At 56.8% G+C, this 13,509-nt stretch overlaps 2 protein-coding genes across 2 annotated transcripts; both read left to right on the forward strand.

The window, feature by feature from the left end:
* Positions 1 to 4,992: 4,992 nt before the first annotated feature.
* Positions 4,993 to 10,667, forward strand: PTTG1IP (PTTG1 interacting protein). The gene is made up of 7 exons (XM_031596460.2): positions 4,993 to 5,151; positions 6,455 to 6,507; positions 7,666 to 7,774; positions 8,623 to 8,725; positions 8,837 to 8,902; positions 9,189 to 9,235; positions 9,935 to 10,667. Exons 1-7 carry the CDS (start codon positions 5,055 to 5,057, stop codon positions 9,976 to 9,978), a joined length of 519 nt encoding a protein of 172 aa, XP_031452320.1. The 5' UTR covers positions 4,993 to 5,054; the 3' UTR covers positions 9,979 to 10,667.
* Positions 10,668 to 11,178: 511 nt separating this feature from the next.
* LOC116230969 (small ubiquitin-related modifier 3) lies at positions 11,179 to 13,358 on the forward strand. Its single transcript, XM_031596458.2, has 4 exons — positions 11,179 to 11,335; positions 11,445 to 11,573; positions 12,173 to 12,244; positions 12,662 to 13,358. The coding sequence occupies exons 1-4, from the start codon at positions 11,315 to 11,317 to the stop codon at positions 12,722 to 12,724; spliced, it is 285 nt and encodes a 94-aa protein (XP_031452318.1). The 5' UTR covers positions 11,179 to 11,314; the 3' UTR covers positions 12,725 to 13,358.
* The last annotated feature ends 151 nt before the right edge of the window (positions 13,359 to 13,509 follow it).

The following is a 13,509-nucleotide window of genomic DNA, read 5'->3' on the forward strand; positions in this document are numbered from 1 at the left end:
TTATTTTACTACATATATGATGGAGATGGGAACTGCAGAGCCCATTGTGGCACTGAGGAACAAGCAGACCAGAGGAGATACAACAAAACGAGCCCATCCCGCAGTACAGAGACAAGTGGGCTGCCTCCTGCCTCCCCAGCGTGTTCCTCACTGAGAGAGGAAAGATGTCAGATTTCAAAGGGAAAAACCCATGGGAGAAACTTCCAGGCTGTTTTTTTGGCTTCTTTTTTTTTTGCACTTTTGCTCTGCGTGGCCGTGAGAAGGACGCGATCTCCTGCTCTGCCCGCGGGTGGTCGCAGCTTTATATTAACTCACAGCGAGACGCAGCGTGCAGCCTGGGGAGTGACAGATCTGCCTCAAATTAGAAAATGCCATAGGGAGGGGTGTCCCTTGGGCATGGTGCTGGAGTGCTCCTGAGCCGGCCTCTTTGCTGAGCTCTCCCATGAAGCCAGGAGCTGCCTGCCGCGGGAGGATGGTGTGGGTGAAACAGGGATGCAGTGCAGCTTTTCCACCTGGGTGCTGGGGTGGGCAAGCAACCCTGAGCCCTCTGCAGAAGACAACAACAATGCATAGCTTGCAGAAGGGGATGGCCATATGCTAAGGGGGATCCTTAGCCATTTGCTAAGGATTTCCACCCGTATCCCAGTCGTGGAGCTCCCTGGAATTACACTGTGACAGAGCAGAGAGGGATGCTTCCATGCAGCCCTGCTGTGCCTGTGTCACCTAACACTGATGTGATATGACACTACTGAAACGTTTAGAAAATGGTGCTGTGGGTGACAGTTCCCAAGTGGTTATTTTAACCCAAGTAAACAGCATAGTTAGAAAATCACACTCTCACCAAAAACAGTTGTGGAGGCTGCTTGGAGACGTGGAGGTTCCCTGTGCACCTGTGCAGCCTTGAAGAGCTGATGTCATCAGTGAGCATTCATTGAACAACCCTGGGCACCTCGGGGAGGTTTTTGGTGGTGGAGGACAAAGCAAATGGGAGGAGTGATGGAGAAACCACAAAGCAGTGCCCACTGAGCACAGCAGTGGTGATGTGCACGATTTCGGGCGCATCGGTGCTGCACAGTAGCAATGATGGCAGTGAGGATGTGGGCACGGTGGGCGGGAGGAGAAGTTGCAGCCAGTGAGAAAAGGGAAGGAGGAGGTGCTGCCCGGCGGGGCACTCAGAGCTGCACTCCCCGTGCTGTCAGCTCAGCTCGTTGCTGGCTCGGAGCGCGCTGCGAGCGCAGAGCTGCGCGATGCTGTTAGCAGCGTGACACCTCCTAACCAGCCCCATCTGCTCGGAGGCACCGCATCCGGCGGGGTTTCTGCAGACCTGCTGGCAGAAGCGTTTGCCAAGGTTTTACAATCATCGTTAATAAACACGGCGGGGCGGCGTTTGGCACCACGAGCTGCGACTCCCAGGCTAGCTAGCTGAGATGGAGAGAAGCCGTGGCAAATAGATGTGAAATGATCCCACCCTGTGGGATGCGTGGACGTACACAGCCTGCAGGCAGGGCTCAGCACTCACGGTGCTGCTGCTTGCAGACAACCAACAGCCCTGGGCTGCTGCTGGGCTGTGGCATGACCCAGTGCCACCCTATACTGCAGAACCCGAGCTGTGCCACCCTATACTGCAGAACCAGGTGAGCACCTGGTGCCTTTCAGACAGGATGGCACCATCCAAAAAGTGTCCAGGATGGAACAGCTGGACCCGTAGGTGTGTAATAGCATCACAAAAAGCCCATGTGATTTAAGAAAATGCCACATTCCCGGCAGATGAAAGGCTACAGCTGAATCGAGTGGCTGCGGATGAATCACAGCGCTGTAGGGAGCACACTCATGGGTGTCTCAGCAAAGCCATACAGCTTGGATGGGCTCCAGCAGTGCTGGGGCGTTGCGGGACTCTCACTCCACCCCCTGGGCTCCCAAAGCCCACACATCCCACAGGTGCCTGGCACCCAGCAGCACCTCCCAGCTGCTCCCACTGCGGGCCACAAGGAGTGAGATGAAGCATCACATCGAGTACACACTCGATCAGATCCCTTAACCTGCTGCATTAAAATAATACTGTGGGATTTAGGTCTGGAGGTTCTGGAGCAGATAGTTTTGTTATACATCATCATTCCCATCCCAAAGTTAAACTGTTTTGAAGTGCTGTAAAAATAGCCACGGGATCACCTTTCCCAGCTGGCTCCATCCCTCCCCGTGTCTCATAAGAAGAGAAACGTGCACATCATTGGGAAACTCTGGTTTTGCTTTCCATGGGCTGGAATATCAGTGCTGAGGGTTTCCAAGAGAGATGCTGTAATACACTTACGCACGCACAGAGCTATGCGCAGAGCTGGAACCTTTGCTGAGTGCTGCACTCATGGGGCTGAAACCCTTCCGACAAACCCCCAGCTCCTGCCTCCCCAGCTCTCCAAGGGCTGATTTGAAAGCGTTGAAGGTTTTGGGGGACTCCCAGGCCACGTCCTCGCTTTGCTTTTTGCATGAGGGTTGCAGTGCTGCAAAGCTGCAGAGGGAGATCCCCACAAACAGGTGGAGATGGAGGGGCTGCACCGAGCCCTGTGCATACACAGCGTTGTGCTAAACCCTGATTCACCCAAACCAACCAATGGAGAAACGTATGGGTGTTGTGATGCCTCGAGCACAGCCCAACATCCATCAGACCTCTGGGAAACTGTGGGGTCAGGGCAGCTCTGGAGATGCTTGAAAGCAACATAAGGAGGATATTCCTATTCCAAGAGCTTCTAGTCTGGGGATGTGGGTCCACAACCACAGCCCATCTTGCTTTCAGCTCAGAGCTGTGCCGTTGCACTGCTGGGGCCGTGCCGCAGCCGCGAGGAGATGAGAACCATTTGCCATATGCTGAGGGATTACTGTATGAAACCAGGATGCTTGGCGGTGAGCCAAGGCACAAGGTTTCCAAATAGAGTCTGAATCCTGGACAGAAAAGTTCCAACTAAATATAGCCATGGCAGGCTCGGGGCCGACTTTTTTTGTTGAGTTCACTGAAAGCAGGCGGGCAGCGGCGTGTGTGCAAACGGAGGACCTGGGATGCACAAGCAGGATGGTGCTGGGGCAGGAGGGACTGAGTATCACTGTAGGGTGGTGGGTCAGGCAGGAGCAGCAGCTGGGAGGGAGAAGCTGAGCCCTACATGATGCGTGTTCCCAAAGAGCCATGGCAGGGGGGCCGGCAGCATGGGGAGCTGCGGCTAACAATAACAGATACTGCTGGAGTTATACCTTACATAGAGAAAACCAACACTGGAACCAGCTTTCTGTGAGCCTGGCAAAAAGCTTTTGTTTAATTTACAGGGGCTCAGGCTATATTTAGCCTGCAGATCCTTGGGGTTTTATCTGGGATCCAGTGAGCAGCTGAGACACATTGCCTGTTTGTGGGATTTGGTCTTTTTCCAGCAGGGCAGCACAACAGGACAATGCCAAAGCAAGCTATGGGGTCTGCGTGAGCTTAGCCCCATGGGCAGTGGGATGGGAGCAATGGGATGGGTGCACTGGAATAGAAAAAGTGGAATGGGAGCTGTGGGATGGGAGCTTTGAGATGGGATTGATGGGATAGGGGCAGCGGGATGGGAGCAGTGGGATGGGAGCTGTAGGATGGGAGCTGTAGGATGGGAGCTGTTGGATGGGAACAGAGAGATGGGAGCTGTGGGATGGGAATAGAGGGATGGGAACAGTGGGATGGGAGCTGTAGGATGGGATCTGTGGGATGGGAGCAGCATCTCTGTCAGGAAAGCCCAGCTCCCACATGGCCCTGATGATGGATGCAGTGGCTTCTGCCCTCAGACATATTTTTCCTTTCTCTGCAGAGTAACCCTTTTTGAGACACAAGAGCCCCAGCGCAATGCTGGCAGCCTCCCTCTCCATCGCCGGCCGCCCTGCTGAGCTAATTTTATCCTCCCTGGCCCCCCCATCTCCTGGAGATTGTCCTGCTGCAGCCAGCGAGCGCTAGAAAATAGCACATCGCCCACTCATCCAGCCTCCCTCCACAAGGAAAATATTTATATTATGCCAAAGAGAGGGTTTCCATGGCAGTGATGACTTTAGCACTGTTGCCTTGGAAACCACTTGAGGCCATCTTAAGCGGGGTGAAAATACCCTTCATCGACAAATAAGGAGAGTGCATAGGAAGGCCCTGCTGGCACACAGCAGGACGGGAGCTGCTCCCCTCCCGGTTGCTTTCGGAGCTCCCCAAAAGGGGACGTGCAGTGTCTGACCCTCAGTGATGGCACCGGAGGGCAAAGGGGTGGCACTTGAGGAGACACGGTGACATTGGAGGGCGCAGGGGTGGCATTGGAGAGGACGCGGGTGGTGCTGGGGGGATGCAGGTGGCACTGGGAGGCACACGGGTGGCACCGCTGCCATCCAGCCTCGAGCACCACTCCCTCCCGAGGAAGCCCCGGTGCCTCGGGACAGCCGCGGTTCCCCGCCAGCTCCATGCGAGGGGCCCCACGTTTCTCCCGCGGAGCTGCCAAATCCCCCCTCCCCTGCACCTCCGCCTGCTGCGCGGTTTGGCAGACCTCTCCGAGCCAGCGGGACTCCATCACCGGGAACACATCGCTGGAGCCGTCAGAGCGGGCAACGAGCTATGTGACGAAGCCAGAGGCGCAGAGGCACGATGCCACGTGTTCAAGCTATAGAATTTGGGTTTTTTTTCCCCCCATGTTTTGCTTGCAGAGGGAGTGGAACGACGTCACAAACGTGGCCAGTGATGCTCCAACCCGGCAACCCGGCAGTCGAAGCGGGGTCTTTGGGGCGAATCGGGGGATGCCGGAACACGCCTCTCTACCCCATCACAGCCGACCAACCACGTGAAAAAGCCCCCGAACGCCGCTTCCCCCCTTGCCGACACCAAACCCGTGCGGCGGCAGCGTGGACGCGCCTCGCTCCGCCGCCGCCACGCGTGGGGGTCGAGCATCGCTCCGCGCCCCGGTGCCGAGCGGCTCGGGGCCGCCCCCGGCACGCCCCCGTCGGTCCCGCCCCACCCCGACGGCTCTAGAAAGGCGGCGGCCGCCCCACCGCCCCCGTGTGCCGGTGCCGCCATGGCCCCGCCGCCCGCGCTGCGGCTGTGCGCTGCGTCGCTCGTGGTGCCGCTGCTGCTCCTCGCGGCCGCCGCGCAACAACGGGAGGCGGCGGGAGGTGAGCGGGGGGATCGGGTGGCGGCTGCGCTGATCCCGTGGGCCCGTCCTGGGGGTGCCGCGGGGCGGTGGTCGCGGTAGGGGCTGCTCCGGGAAACGGCTGCGAGTGGGAGCGGCGTGACTTCTGCTTTTCTCCTGTTCCGCTGGCGAAAGCTGAGTGTGAGCTGGAGGATCCCGGTCGGGAAGCGGGCGTGTGGCTGGCGAGAGGCCGTCGAGGGTTGAGATCGCGCCTGTCGCTGCTACGAGCTGGGTTGCTGCGGTGGTAAAGGGGCTGTAGCCGCGGGGTTTGGGGTCTTGGTTGATCCCACAGAGCCGGGAGGGTGGCGTGGGGTTGGGAGTGCTGGGAGCTCCCGAGTGGGAGTGCTCCAGGGAGAGCGGTGCTGGTGGGGATGTGGTAAACTGTCCGATTGCCTCCCGGGGCAAAAGGGTGGATTCCAAGCGCCCTGGAAACAAACAGGCTGAGGCAGCCCGACAGCTGTGATGCTTTCCCGGCCTTGGCTGGGCAAATGGGGAGGATGCGGCTTCCCAGAGCGTTGCAGGGTTGTGCGGAGCATGCAATCTCAGCCTCTCCACGGTGCATAAACAGCCTTATCTGAGCCGTGTTAATAAATCGCTGGGTTGTTTGGAGGGCTGTGCAGAGCATGTGACCGGCTGTTGACAGTGGGCCGCAGCTGAGGCTTCCTCCCAGCTGCAAGGGGAACATGCAGCTCTGCTCCTCGCACACATGGGGCACCTCGGGACTGGGGCTTTGCGAAGCATTGCTCCTCCTGCTGTAGTTACTGGGGGGCTGCTCTGCTGTGGGGTTGTTCCTTTCTGCCTCTCTGCTGCTTTTCCTTGCAGCAACTTCCTTGTCTGGGTTCTGTTTGACTGAGCTGCCCTCTCACCCAGTGGTAGGGGATGGTGCAGTCTGTCCCTGCCCAGCAGGTCTCTGGACGGCCCCATTGCAGCACTGCTCAGCTATCCAGAGCAGCCAGCAGCTTGCTGCTTTGTGTTGGTGTGGGCCAGGCTTGGTTTTGCCTTTGAGTCTCCCTGAAATCAGCTCTTATCTGCTGCAGCTCAGGTGGCTTCTGGAGGGCATGGGGCAGCATCTGTCTCCAGAACCAGGGTGCTGCTGCAGATGCAGCAGGCTCTCTGTTAGCATGCCTGCAGCGCTGGGAGCAGCATTTAATGCATGGCAGCATGTCCTAGGGCACAGGTCCCTGCAATGTGGGGGGACAAAAACAGGCTCCAAGGAGCACAGAGCTTCTAACACAGACAAGCTCCCCCAAGTACTCAGGTGTCTCATTCTGTTCTCCTTTCTACAGAATGTCAGCAATATACAAACAGAAGCTGCGAGGAGTGCCTGAAGAATGTCACTGTAAGTAGCAGGAGTAACTCTGACTTCTCCCGAATGTCCAGAAGCACTGTGTGTGCTTTGGGGGGCTGTATGAAGAGCTGCTTTCCTATTGGAGCTCTGTTGTCCCTGCCCCAAGCACACTGTGGGTACCACCTATCTGCCCATGGTAGTGCAAGGACCAGTGCCCATTAGTGTTCAGGGAGTGGCTGCTAGAAAGTGCTTGAGTCTCATGGTGTGCTGCTTGAGTCATTTAATATGCTGGGCTCCTCCTCAAGAATGTGAGCTGCTGCTTGTACTCAGGTGAGTCTTGTGAATGCAGGAGCACCTGACTGCCCAGCATGACGAGAGATGCTTGCTGGTTGAGTACCCTGAGCTCTGCAGGTTGCCTTGCATGCAGCAGATCAGGGTAGGGTCTTTCCAGAGGTCTCTTCCCACTTTGAAACAGTTAGCTTTCCTTTTGGTGTTCCTGATGTATGCAGCCCCACCACAGGTGTGCGGTGGTAGGATAGGCTGCCAGGTGGCAGCTGTGGGCTGCGTGCTCTCCTGCAAACCTCCTCCACCACTCAGCCTTGAAAGCAGGAAGTTTGGGTTTGAGACAGACCTCACTGCTGACTTGGCCAAAGTTCTGACCAAAGCCAAGCACCTTGGCCTGGGGCTGTGGGCAGCACTGGCATGGCTGCTCAGGGAGGTTGTGGTGGTTACCATCCTTGGAGGTGATCCAGAGCCGTGGAGATGTGGCACTGAGGGACATGGTGGGCATGGTGGGGTGGGCTGGGGTTGGAAAGACACCCCTAAGATACTCAAGTTCAGCTGTAGGGATTCTGATTCCTGGGCTGGAGCTGACTGAGTGGAGGTGCTGCAGCAGGTCTGGCTGGGAGGGATCTGTGATGGCACAGGTGGGCATCTTCTGTACCAGCAATTCTGTACCAAGGGGCTTGTCTTAAAGGCCTTCATGGGCGGAATGAACACAAAGGATTTAATGATTATTCCTTCCTTGCAAGCCAGGAGAAGTGCTCTCAGCATCTTTGCTTGCTACAGGAATCCCCATTCCCCACACCTTCATTCCCTGCTGAGATGAACCTGCTGCAGAACAGAATGGCTACTGCTGCTCACTTTGGGTAGCTGTGGCACTTAGGAGCGTGGTACCTGGCAGTAATGCTGTGCTTTCCCATGCTGCAGTGCCTGTGGTGTGCCAGCAGCAGGAGGTGCGTGCCGTACCCTGTCCGGAGGATCCTCCCGTCTGCTGATCTCTGCGAGCTCCGCTCCGCACGCTGGGGTGTCTGCTGGGGTGAGTGGAGGGAGACCTGTCTGCTTGGTGTCTCCTTTGGGCCACGATGGCACACTGGCGCATGGACCAAGCCTGGGTTTTGGGGAGCAGGGTGGTAGGGGAACAAGCAGGGCTCAGTTTTCATCACCTGTCCCCGTGGTGCAGCACAGCTGAACTGTGGCCAGCTGTTGTTCTGGAGGCTGGGCTGTCCTCACTGCCCATGGGGGAGTGAGAACCGCTTCCACACCTCCCAGAGGGAGAATCTGCTCTTTGTGAGCGCTGCTGTGTGCTCTTCTGAACCCTGTGTAAGACCCTGAAATACTAGTTTGTGTGTGAGTAGCTTCATAAAAGGTCTCATTGTGGAAGAACGCATTCCTTACCTTGCAAAACGAGCCTCGGGGGTGATTAGTCCTGCAGGAGATTAGCTGTGAGCTGTTTGTGGTGTGTGACTGCGGCCTTCGTCACCAGGCAGAGGAGTGTGTTGTGTGGGCAGGGTGATGCGAAGCCCTGGCTTGCCCTGCAGAGCTGTGCATTTTGGGGGTGCTGCTGGTGAAGAAATCCCATTGGAGGTGAAAAGCATGGTTTGGTTTCTCGCCTACTGCTGCTGATTTCCAATACCTGGCCTCCAGCCCAGCAGCCTTGCCTCGGGTGGCTGCTTTCTGCAGGCACTGTGGTTGGCAGTAACGTGCTTGGTGCATTCGTGCTGGTGCCAGCACTGAGCACACCTGTAGATGGTGTCTGTCTTGCTTTCTCAGGCTGTTATGTGTGCCTCAAGTCCAGCAACTGATGCTCCCAGTGACAGGAGCTGCGTGGTTGTCAGCAGGCAGCCATACATTGCTGTGCTAAGTGTGTTTCCTTGCGTCTTGCAGTGAATTTTGAAGCCCTGATCATTGCCATGTCTGTGGTGGGTGGAACGATCCTCATCATGCTGCTTGTTTGCTGCTGCTGCTGTTGTAAGAAAAAGAGCAAAAAGCAAGTATCGGGGTGGGCTGCTCCCAGTTCTCCCAAAGAGTCCCTCCACAGCCCAGCTGTGGGCTACTGGAGGTGGGTCAGCGTGAGCTGATGGGCTCTTTTTTGCTGCAGGCCAGACAAGGAGGATGAACGAGCTGCTCGGGAGCGGGAGCGCAGGCGAGTGCGCCAGGAGGAGAGGTGAGGTTACATTGCCTGCTGACCCAGTGCTGTGCCAATTGCATGGTGCTGCATGAGGGTCTGTACTGCAAACAGAGTCCCTGTGGGTGCAGCATTGTGATGGTGCTGTGTGTCCACCCTGAAGTTCCTGCCCTGTGGGAGGGGGGCTGCAGGGAGGTTGGCAGCCTGAAGGCTCTGAGGAGTTGCCAGCATGGAGCTTCCCAGCCTGAGAGGGAGCTGGAGCTCCTCCTTGGCTCTGTTCTGCTGGTCACTGACTTGTGGTTTCTTTCCTGTTTGTTTCTTGCAGGAGAGCAGAGATGAAGTCACGGCATGATGAAATCCGAAGAAAATACGGTACAGTGGCTCGCACTAGCAAATAGCACTAAGCTTTAGAATTGCAGAATCATTTAAAGTTGGAAGGGGCATTGACGTTGTCTACTCCAACCATCAACCCATGTCTCTGACCACTCTAGACTGTGTTCCTTAGTGTGACATCTGTCCTTTTCTTGAACATCTCCAGGGATGGTGACTCCACCTCCCTGTGCAGCTCATCCCTTTCCAACACCTCATCACTACTTCTGGGGATAATGTTTTCCTAAAATCCAACCTGATGCTCCCATGGTGCATCTCAAGGCCATCGCCTCTCATCCCACTGCTGTTAATCTGGGAGCAGAGGCCAATTCCCCACTTCACCACCACCTCCTCTCAGGGAATTGCAGAGCAATGAGGTCTCCCCTGAGCCTCCTCTTTTCTGACCCATCCCAGTTCCCTCAGTTGCTCCCCATCACATTTTGTGCCCCAGACCTCTCACAGTTCTGCTGACCTCTGGACACACTCCCTCCTTGTAGCGAGGGTCTCAGGACTGGACACAGTGCTTGATGTGTATCCCTTGAAGGATAGGAGATGGGGTGGTGTGGGCACAGCCTTCCAGGAGGACACTGGTACCTGTAGTTTCTAGAACAGGAGAGTGAGCAGAGGATGATTGGCAAAGAATTATCACCCAGAGCAGTGAGTGCTGCTCCTGGAGGTCTCAGTGACTCTCTTTTCTTCCAGGCCTGTTCAAGGAGGAGAACCCTTATGCAAAATTTGAGAACTAGCCTCTCTGGATCTGTCCCACCTGGTGAACGGCATCCTCCTTGCAGACCCACCTCACTTTGGGTCACTTTCCAGGAGACTCCTATGGTGCAACGTGCTGCCACAAGCCCTGCTCAGTGACTCCCCCATTCCCCACTACAGTTCTCAGCTTGCCCTGGGCTTCTGCTGCAGAGGCTGTGCTGAGGCAGCCGGCCATCAGCTGCAGTGCCTGGCCAGGCTGAAACCTCATTCTGTGCCTGGAAACTTGGTGGCGATAGCACTGGGCTTCACACTCCTCCTTAACCCAGCTGGGGGTGGCAGCCCAGCACAATGCAACACGGTGCCTGGCTGAGGTCCTGAGTGGCCCAGTGTGTCTTCCTTCTCATGCAAAGCTGGGTATGGGCAGTGTGAGGCGCTCACCTTCCTCTGTGTGGAAGTGACTCAGAGGGTGGCCTGGCTGTCTCCAGCTGCATGCATGTGCCCACACACCGGCACCCTGTCACGGTGCTGGTTTCCAGCTGCCTTGGGCCCCTGGGGGCAGGCCTACATGCACGCTTCACTTGCAACTAATCCAGGGTCCTTCCACTGCCCCTCTACCTCTGTGCCTTTCTTGATCATCTCCTGGGCTCAGTGCCTGTTACTGATAGCAATACGGTAGGGTTCTGCTGCATATGCAATACGGTAAAGATGTATTAAATTGATTTGATTACTATCCCACTGTGAACGCTTCATTCTGCTTCCCCGTAAGTGTGGCTCTCAGTGAGAGGAGTGGGGCCTGGGTGCCACCATGGCAGTGGGCAGGGCTTTGTTTCTTCTGAGTTGGGCAGAGGGCTGCGTGCTTATGTCCTGCAAGGAACCCAGGGGCTTGCGGTACAAAGGAGCTGTGCGGTGGCATCTACTGCCGTTGTGTGACGAAGCCAGGTGGGGCCGGCGGCGCACGTGGCGCTGGCACAAAGCGCGGACCCTGCAGCCCCGCGCGCGGCTCCTGAGCGCGGGGTGATGTTTGCGCTACGCCCACGAGGGGGCGCCATAAGACCGGGCCCGCGCCGCCGCGCTTCGCCCCGCCCTCCCTCGGAACCCCGCCCTTCGCTTGCGGCGCTTCCGCCGCTCCGTGACGCACTTTCTAGAGCCGCCGATCGCCGAGCTGCGCGCGGTCGCTCATCCCCCCACCCTCCTTTCACGTGACCGGCCGGGCGGCCAATCGGAGCGCGGCGTTGCTGGCGCGGGGCGGCGGGGGCGCGGCTCAGCGCGCGCTCTCGCGGACGGTTGGCGGCGGCGGCGGCGGGAGCCAGGCGGGAGGCAGCGCGCGGGCCGGGCCCTCCCCGCCCCTACCCCACCGTCCGGGCCCGTCCTGCCGCCATGTCGGAGGAGAAGCCCAAGGTGAGCTCGGCTCGGCGCGGCTCGGCGGGCATGGGGCGGGTCGCAGGCGGAGCGGGGGGAGGGTCGGGCCTCTCCGCGCGCTGATCTCCGCTCGTCCGGCTTTTCCTAGGAAGGAGTGAAGACAGAGAACGACCACATCAACCTGAAGGTGGCCGGGCAGGACGGCTCCGTCGTGCAGTTCAAGATCAAGCGGCACACGCCTCTCAGCAAGCTGATGAAGGCCTACTGCGAGCGGCAGGTGCGCGCATCTCCCCGGGCCGACCGCATCCCTGCGTGTGTGCGCTGCATCCCTGCCCGCACCGCTCCCGGCGGGAAGCACGGGCTGCCGGCGTCGCTGGTGCACGTGGGGCCCTTGGCTGCCCCGCACCCGAGGCTCGGCCCCATCCCGAGCCTCAGACGCGGCGTGGGTCCTTGTTTTCATCAGGAGGTCGGGACTGCGAGGGGTGCCCAGCAGGAGGTGTGAGCAGGCACCGTGAGCTGGGGCTCCTGCAGATGTTTTGGTCGCTGAGTGAATTTAAAGCCTCTCGTTTCTCCTGATGAGGAACAGCTGGCCCTCACGCACGCGTGCACGCCCTGCAGAGCAGCACGGTGCTGTGGGTCAGAGCCAGGTGCAGCACGGCACTGTTGCTCCTTGCAGAGCCCTTGGTGCCGCAGCAGCAGCACAGCGTCTGCTCCCTCCGTTTGTACAGCAACGGAGGCGTGAAGTTTCCCATTCATTTCTGTTCTTGAAATCTTAATTTTGTTATTATCTATTCTGATAGCGAATGGGTGAATGTTTTGTTTGGATTCAAAACTAGGACTAAGGTTTCTCACGTGTATTACTCTATAAATTTGCAGGGTTTGTCTATGAGGCAGATCAGATTCAGATTCGACGGACAACCAATTAATGAAGCAGACACACCTGCGCAGGTATGAAAGATGATTTTACTACAAATGGCTTTAAAATGCTTCTTCAGTTTCTTCCCCATGCGTTTTGTCCTGGCTGGGGTGGGAGATCTGCACAAGCAGTGGTGCCAAACATGCTGGCACCTGTGTGCTGCTATGGGCAGGACCTGGAGGAAGTGCTGAGCTCTTCAGCTCTGTCCCACTTCTGGTTAAAGCCAGGACTGAAGCTGAGTGCTGTAGCTGCTCAGCTCTATCAGTGCTGAGAATCTGGGGGATTTCTTGCATTGATGAGCCCTGAGGTGAGGAGCAGAAGAAACACGACTGGGGTGGTTGCTTTTAGAGGGTGAGCTTCTGAATCTGGTTTGAAATAGAGATCTCAAACCCTGTGTGACTCTGTAAGTTTGTGGTTGTGAATTCATGTTCTCTGTATCGATCTCACAGCTGGAGATGGAAGATGAAGACACTATCGATGTGTTCCAGCAGCAGACGGGCGGGCTGTGCTAAGACATGCCATCCTTTGGAGCAGAGGCCTTCCAGGCTCATTGCACCTCGCTCTCATCTGTCCTTGGATTTGCTATTAAATAGTAAACAAATGAACATGCCAATCACACGGGATTCTTCGAAACCTTAGAGGACATTTACCAAAATCGCTTGTTGTCTTTGACATACTGCGTGTGCAAGTCAAAACAGTATCTGCAGGGATTAATCTATATCTTAAATTGGGCCCATTTGATTTAAGTTCTGATTCAGTAATATCCGTTGTCTGTCTGCTGTTTCCTTTTTTTCCTTTAAACCTGTGGCCTAAATATCCGTCCGTGTTTGAGGACATGGAGTGCATTCCTGGCTGTCGGTCCTGCCCTTCTGTTCCATGCTAACCTTGTAAATAATTCAGCATCTTTTCATGCCGATCACAAGCTTACAAGTTTTGTTGTTTTGTTTTATAACACGCCGATGAGGAGGAAGAAGATTTAAGCGTGTGTTGCAAACAGTTACCGGGCAACGTTCAGCCTGCGACACGAGGTCTGTACGTGCAGATGCAACGCTTCGTATAGAGTCAGAGTTTGGAATATTGCAGATTTACATGTGCTTTGTCATGATTTGATAAAGTTGTCTGAAATATACTTTTTTAATGCAGAAACGAGAAGTGTCATCAATTAGGCGTTGGGCTGAGCGGAGCAGCCGTGCCGCGGGCCGTGCTTTGTGCCTCGCGCTTCCTGCGGCTCTCGGCCCCGCCCACAGCCGCGCTGGCTCCGCCCACAAGTCATTGGTGATACTGCGCCTGCGCGGCT

Source organism: Phasianus colchicus, chromosome 10 (assembly GCF_987193195.1).
Source record: "Phasianus colchicus chromosome 10, bPhaCol1.hap1.1, whole genome shotgun sequence".
In the NCBI taxonomy this organism is placed as follows: Eukaryota; Metazoa; Chordata; class Aves; order Galliformes; family Phasianidae; genus Phasianus; species Phasianus colchicus.

Bases quoted from the DNA above. Each gene is read 5' to 3' on its own strand.
- LOC116230969 (XM_031596458.2), top strand. From the start codon at position 11,315: ATGTCGGAGGAGAAGCCCAAG. The intron at 11,336-11,444 runs GTGAGCTCGGCT...GGCTTTTCCTAG, and splicing joins TGTCGGAGGAGAAGCCCAAG to GAAGGAGTGAAGACAGAGAA. The intron at 11,574-12,172 runs GTGCGCGCATCT...ATAAATTTGCAG, and splicing joins AGGCCTACTGCGAGCGGCAG to GGTTTGTCTATGAGGCAGAT.
- PTTG1IP (XM_031596460.2), top strand. From the start codon at position 5,055: ATGGCCCCGCCGCCCGCGCTGCGGCTGTGCGCTGCGTCGCTCGTGGTG. The intron at 7,775-8,622 runs GTGAGTGGAGGG...TGCGTCTTGCAG, and splicing joins ACGCTGGGGTGTCTGCTGGG to TGAATTTTGAAGCCCTGATC. The intron at 8,903-9,188 runs GTGAGGTTACAT...TGTTTCTTGCAG, and splicing joins CGAGTGCGCCAGGAGGAGAG to GAGAGCAGAGATGAAGTCAC.